This window comes from Stegodyphus dumicola, chromosome X1 (assembly GCF_044657685.1).
Source record: "Stegodyphus dumicola isolate Sdum_Otavi_A_Nest chromosome X1, ASM4465768v1".
NCBI classification, from domain to species: Eukaryota; Metazoa; Arthropoda; class Arachnida; order Araneae; family Eresidae; genus Stegodyphus; species Stegodyphus dumicola.
Genome location: NC_140780.1, coordinates 9631324 through 9638846, shown reverse-complemented (window position 1 = coordinate 9638846; position 7523 = coordinate 9631324). Strand labels below are relative to the sequence as shown.

Genomic DNA, 7523 nt, shown 5'->3' with positions numbered 1-7523 from the left:
CAAGTTAAAAGGGGAACCGATTAAAGGGGAGACAGGGGCACAGGTTAAGGGGGCAAGTTAAAGAGAGCTAGGTTAAAGGGGGACAAGTTAAGGGGGCAGGTTAAAGAGAGCTAAGTTAAAGGGGCACAGGTTAAAAGGGCACGGTAGAGGGGGAAGGGGGAGAGGTTAAAGAGGGACACGATAAGGTGGGAGAAGTTAAAAGGGGGCGACGGGACAATTTAAAGGGATGAGGGTTAGAGATTAAAGGGGGAACAGAGGCATAGGTTTTAGTAATAAAAATTTTAATAAATTTTGTTTTTGATAAAATGATTCGTTTTTATTATTTCAATATACAATAGAAATCTTACAATCTCGATATTTCATCTGTTATTTACTGTCAACAAGTATCTTGTTTTTCACCTATTAACCAAAACGTATTCATTTGGCCTTTACCCTGGAAATACAGGAAACTTTTATGAGAACAATACAGATACAACACGGCATGTTTCATGTGAATATGAGTGGTAGATTAATTTTCATCTTTAAATAAAATGCAATGGTTATTAAAAAAAATCACAAAAATGACGATTACTTAAAAAGCTACAAGCAAACTTTACTTTAATGAAACTGACCCACAGTATACGACACATAGTAAGGTATGAAATAACATGAAAAGAAATTACCACACAATTATGGTGGTATAGAAATTAGCATATGAATAAAATGAAAGAATCGGATGTGTCAGTTTGGTATAGTAAAATTAGATTGGAAAAGTATAATCTTCCCAACAATCCATAGTCAGAGTCGTGTTGCAAGAGTTTGAAGAGGAGGACTGAGAGCAGCTATTAGTCTTCCTATCACACATGTAATTTCAGGCTCCTTGCAGATCATGTATTCCGATCGCAGCGCCATTAATTTGCATACTTCAGTTTTGCACAACTCCTATTTGACAATATATTCAAATTCTACTTGGCTTGGTTTATTTTTGAACGAGTTATTGATATTTCGTCATTTTCCTTTAATTTGTGGAAACTACTGTATTTCGTATTCCAGTGTTTGTTTCCAATGTTTCACAAAATAGGTATAAGAACAGAGGTAAATGAATAATCACAAGTTCAAAACCTTGTATCACTTGATGAGACAATGTCACAGCAATTACTTGTAATTCATTAACCATCATACATGATATAATTCTTAATGACTATATTTTTTGGCCCTCGATTGGGAAAACCACGAAAACGCCGCATAACCAAACTTCAGCAACGGGGAAGTAAACGTATACGAGACCATTTTAGTGTCTTATTCAGTTGGATACCGGTCCTTTTTATCGGTGATAGTGAAACAAATTATAAAATTATTTTATACGTAACAAAAACGGGAAAATAAGTTTTCATGCCTGTGAAACAAATTCATTACAGGAATATATCTTCATGTTTATTATAAAATGGATTTTTCGTAAATACTGATATATATTTAAACACATTTATGCTTACCTTTATTTTCATGGGACCTCTTGGTTCTGTGATGAAGGAATCGGATTTCAGATGATTTTTACAAGGTTCGCTTACGTGAATTTTCCCAGGCTGAATGAGGAAAAATGTACTCTCTTCAATTAATGCACATCACAATTAATACTCCATTAATGCACATGATTATGATAATTAACCCATCTAAATATAATAATTTGCGTTTCACAAACCTTAGAGGAGGGATCAAATTAGATCATTTTCTACATATATACGGTGTTCACATAAATATCTGTTACTAAGAGATTTAAACAGTCTTTGGAACTTATGAGCATTGTCAGCATTTGTTCCATTCAAAAAAGCAAGTCGTCCAGTTATATACTTACGAATTATGAGTTATATTTCATGAAGAATGTAAATGCTGAGAAAACTCTTTTGAAATAAATTACCATAAATCATGACTTTTAATGCTTGAAAGAAGTTTTTCTAAATAAGTTGCATTAAAACTGTCTCAAGGATGAGAAAATACGAGGTTAAAAAGTCAGATCATTTCTGTACAACAAAAAATGCATAAAATGAATTTTTAAAAAAGTAATGGTATAATTGATCAGATAAATCACTTTTTAAAATAAAATTTAAAAAATCATTTCCAAAAACTTAAATCAGTGATAAAACTTAAAGCAATCGACAACTTTAATAAAAATAAAAAATGGCAACGAAGTTATCAAAATTCAATAGATGGAAGCTGCATTACCACAATTAGATTACCACAATTCAGGCTTCGGAAGTGGTCTTTGAACTCACCGTAAAATTTGCATAGTCACTCGAGATGTTTTTTCTGCAATAATATAGAACACTTTGTACAAATTCAATGCTTAAAATATTTTCTCTCACATATTTCACAACTTAAATTTTCGTCCGCAGTTAATTTATTCAGAACTCCGTCTCTGGATGGCCGCACAGGCGACTTTAGATTTGACGATACTGACCTTATCACCATATTTATTGTCACCTTCGGGTGACCCGCGCGAATGCAGCATATTTTAAAATTTGTGGAATGAGGAATATATATCATCTTGTAATGCTGAAGTCACCCAAAAGTTCTTTCCTTCTATTTACCATAGACTGCATTCCGAATCTTTCCTGTCTATATCCCCTGTACTTTTTCCTGTCCTGCTGTTCTCTGCTTTTGTTCCTTTTATTTATGCATGTAACTTTTAATGTTTTATTTCACTTACTTCTGTAAGCCCCGTGTTGTACATATGTGGTGCACGGGGAGTCTGTATATTTAAAAAAAAAAAAAAAAAACAGAAAGATCCTGACAATTTCGAATACCACGATATAACGCCTATCAGGAAAAGAGCCGCAAATTATAAGATTATTGACAATCCTTTTTCTTTTACACTAAAGCAACAAATAAATATAACAAATTAAGACTGGTTATCCCAGATATTTTAAAATTTAATATATTGCATGAATTCCATGATTCACCAATTTCATGTTACGGAATATGTCACGTCTTGGCATACTTGCCAATTATTTAACGATGTTAGTTATAAGTCGGTCTGGTATCTAAATAGCATAAAAGTTACATTCGCAAATTAATTAATAGGAATTGATTTATTAAGTGCATACTAATGCAGTGAAATTAACAAGAATAGGTGTTTGTTCACTAGTTATCGCGAATCATTCTTCAAATAGGGTAGAAATAATTTCGCTCAAAAGATTCTTTGATAAATAAATTTATTTTGAAATATGGTGCCCCACTAAAGATAATTTCGGATAATAGTAATTTGCTAGACAAATTTTTGAGGAATTATGTGAAATGCTTGGCATACGACATCTAAAAATGATTCCCTACCGGATATCCTACATCAAAAATGCTTCTCGCAGTAGAATATTGCAGAGTTGACAAAAAAATCTATGCTATGAAAATTTCTGCGCGCCTGTTTATCTGTGACGTTACCTCCTCCGGAACGACAGGCAGTTGAGTTTCAAGAAAGGTACCCACAGATCCTAAAAACTCATGAGAAGGCATTTCAGCAATACTTAGTTTTAGATTTACCCCAACGCCAGGCGAAACTCAAGAGGTTCCAGGAACGAGCGCAGAAATTAAGGTCTATAACAATCTATCCATCTTGGAAGAATTTCTTGCCCAACGGATGAGCGACTATCATTAAGCAAAAGATAAATGAAATTTAATTACTTCCAGTATTCAGCTTTTAGTATATGTCTAAAGTGCAGCAGTTGCTACTTATTTTAAGTTTTTGGTTCAAGTGAGGATATTTAAGTTTTGTTATATGGCAAAAAGCTTTTATTTTAATTATGCATTTATCATAATGAATTTTAGTTTAGTATAAGAATGAGACTTGATTTTTGTCTAAGTGACTATTTTAAGAAAGTCGGGTATAATAACGGTGGCGTAAATAACGGTATGCAACGAATGCCGTCGCATGTCCTTCTGAACTACATTTATATGTTTAAAATTAAAGGACGGTGGATTCTTTTATAAATACTATATATATATAATAGAATCAGTGTTCTTATAAATTTCCAGTTGCCCTATGACATAGTTAGGGGCTCTTTGAAGCAGATTTAAAAATAGCTGAATTCAGTGTTACATACACCAAAACTTCAACTGAATACACAGCAGAAAAGATACGCTTTTATTTTTGATTCCCTCCTAAAGGACAGCTTTCGCCGCCCAACCGGTATAGTGGTTAGCGTGGCTGATGCGAAAAATGTCAAATGACGCTATGTCAAATTTAAAAAAAAATCATAATTTTCGACAAATAACGAAATTTATCTTTTCATTCGGTGTCCCAGTTCCTATACTTGGGAAAGTTTTCTACTCGCTATGCAAAAATAAATTAAAAGAAGTTTGACTCCCGTACGACAAAAACTGGCCGGGATATTTAATTTAAAATGCAATTTTTGATGTCATTTTCAACTTGTCTTGAAGGATCGGGTAATTAAGTTAAAATTATTCGAGGGAATAACTTTAAATGAAATGCAGCAACAAAAAGTGTGCAATTTAACAGACGATACAAGGAAGTCGTGTCTCCATACCAGATTTTTAACTATTAAACCTGATCTGATAAAAATCATTATCAAAATTTTGGCTCCTGGAAACCTGAATTATTTTTGGGGAGGGGGGAGTAGTATTGCAAATTTATTGGGGGGGACAAGAATTTTGTTTTGCATAGTGGCCCTAAAGTTCTAGTTACGCCACTTCATAATAGTATAGTAACTTAAAGCAATTTTTGCAAATGCGATATAAAGTGTATATTGATTAAGTTTTACAGTGTAAATTAATTGTAAATGTTTCATGAAATATACATGTATTCAAGTTTTGGCGCAGTTTCACGCCATCGAAACTCGGCAATGGATCGCCTCCTACGATTCAAGCAGTTAGAGTTGAAAAAATAAAGAAATCGAAACCACTTGACGTGAGCAATAATTATATGATGTGAAGCTCACAAATGATTTGTATTTTCCTTCACTGTAAATATTGTACATGATGTTTTCCTTAATAAAATAATTAAGAAACGAAGCTGGTTCGTTGACAAAATAATATTTATATGAGAATTAATTTTATTCACCAAGTTTGCACCATGAATTTGAAATCAAACGGTATTATTTAAAGATGATGGGTTAAAAGAGTTTCGGAAATTTATCGATAGCAAAATTAAAAAAAAAAAAAAAAACTGCTCTACATTTGTTATTGGAAAGATGTCCAGCACAATTAAGAAATCTAACATACGATTTAACTTCATGAAAAAAATTGCATTTAGAAGAAAAATGCAGAATTTCCTTACCTCTCCATGCGTCTGCATTCTAGCTGCAGTGTTGACAGTGTCTCCGAAAAGACAATACCTTGGCATTTTCAGGCCAACAACACCTGCTGCGACGGGACCAGAATGCATACCTGTAAAGAATGAACATTACATTTTCCTATTTCACTTGTAAATATTAATGTAATTAGGGCTGAATCAACTAGCGGACCCTACGGCTACCTCTCTGATATCCTATAGGGCCCTATATCCTTAATAAGGCACAAAAATTGACACGTGTCAATGGATTATAAAATGAAATCAGAAGGGAAACACGCTAAAGTGAAACTAAGAAACCACCTTGTAATTCGCGTATATTCATACTAAAAAACTCAATCGATTTCGAAGGCAAACAGCTCACTCTTCATCAAGAGCAAAGAAATTTGCAAGAGTGGAAAGCAGCTACTTTGATACATATACTGGCATTCAGGGGGACAGGCCCTACTCTTGCTCTTTCTGGATTCCCGAATGAGTTTCCTTAGGGTTCTGGCGTATGTGAAAGTTCAAAGATGAAGCTTATCTAGTTGAGATAGCCTTCTAAAAAACAGAAATGAAGCCTTGAGCTTCGGTGATCAGCAAGCCATGTCTGGGGCAGCTGCAGAAGGACAGGGAGGTGAGGAAAGCTGGCGGGAAACACATGAAGAGGTTTGTAGAACCACACCATCTTTCTATGGCTGGAATTTTCTCTTGCACCCTGGCCATAGTATGGTCCAGTCGACGTGATTTAGAAACAATTGCCGTGAATCCGCGTAGCTGGCTAGGAGAATGTTAACGTCGTCTCGAAAGCTGTGGAAATCGTTAACATAAAGTATGTGAAAGAACTCTCAAGGATTATACCTTGCGGAATACCAGCTAGGATATTCTTTACAGTAGAAATCGCCTTTTCATGTTTGACAGGGAAAGTGAGCTTTTGAGAAAGGAGTTTATGAGAAAAACAAGTTCACGAGGCACGTCGAGTATGATAAGTCTGTAGAGCAGACCTGGATGCCAGACGCGGTCAAAAGCTTTTGCCCCGTAGCATGATTATTGCGACACTCATTTTATTGTGGATAGTCGAGCCTAAGAATTCATTCAAGCGAACGAGCTGCGGCGAAGTAGAGTGTCTTTCCTGAATCAGGGCTGATAATCCACTAAAGACTGGAGGTTGTTGATCAATCTATTATTTATGAGGTTTTTGTCTGGCTGATCGATGACAGCAGGGGCCTGTAGGCATGATGACACAATGGGTCCTAATGGGCCTGTAGTTTGTCGGATTTTCGCACTCTTTTCCCGGTTTCGGAAAGAGAAAGATACTTGCATGTTTCCACGGCTGTGGAAAGTAGTTTGTAGAGCGTTTTGAATGGCATGTTCTTGAGCATCTGTTTGCTGACTGCATCGCTACCGCACCGCTTTTTGGGGTTTGAGAGATCTGACGATTTTATTTACTTCATGAGGAGTGACCAGATTTGCGACGTTCCTAGCACTAGGCGCGTTAATCTACCTGACCTGCCTGTAACACCTAATCAGTTACCTGTAGGTCAGATTCACAGTTAACAGGAAAGGAGTTTGGAACGAATTGTTCAACCAGGTGATTGGCGAAGAGTTCGGATTTCTCCTCGTCTGTGTAGGCCAATCTGCTCTCATTTCTGATGGACTTGTTGCAGGAGACAGTCTGCTTTGAACATTTTTATATACTTCCAAATGGAGCTACTATCCAGATTAAGATTTTCAATTTTGCTATTCCAGATGTTTGTTTTATGTCTCTTGATCAGCTGCTTATTGCGTCGATGGCAGTCTTAGTAGCCGCATCCCATGTACGATTAAAGTCTTTACCCAATCTCTTGCAAACAACGATGATTTCTCTGATGTTCTTAGGGAGCTCATATTCATATTTGTTGAGATCCACAGTTTTGGTAGCCTGTGTATGAGCGTTATGCAGATGTTCAGTAAATATATTTACTATATATTTAGTGCATAATCAATGTCACTCTTAGTATATATATTTACTGCATGATCAATGTCACTCTTAGATTTTAAATTATCAAAATTCACATTAGAAGTAAACACAGTTTTGTCATATAAATACCATTCGGTGATTTGAAGTGGCGGCGTGCCCCTAGTCATGCTAACGACAAGATAGGTTACCACAGGCACGTGATCCAAGGTTAGTTCGTTCAAAAAGAAACAGTAATTACCATATTGCTTTTGGAAAGCATGTTATTAAACCTATTAACTAAAAAATAACTTATTTGCCAAATAAGATGTA

General features: G+C 35.4%; 1 protein-coding gene across 2 annotated transcripts in view; it reads right to left on the bottom strand.

The window, feature by feature from the left end:
- Positions 1-289: 289 nt before the first annotated feature.
- LOC118200565 (soluble guanylate cyclase 88E-like) overlaps positions 290-7523 on the bottom strand; it is an 81235-nt gene continuing 74001 nt past the window's right edge. For both annotated transcript variants that reach the window (XM_085807001.1, XM_085807000.1), the window contains 3 exons: positions 5264-5373; positions 1473-1562; positions 290-433 (listed from right to left, as the gene is read on the bottom strand). In XM_085807001.1, the coding sequence (XP_085663127.1) occupies positions 377-433; positions 1473-1562; positions 5264-5373 (257 nt within the window). In that variant the 3' untranslated portion in view covers positions 290-376. The remainder of the gene's footprint in view (positions 434-1472; positions 1563-5263; positions 5374-7523) is intronic.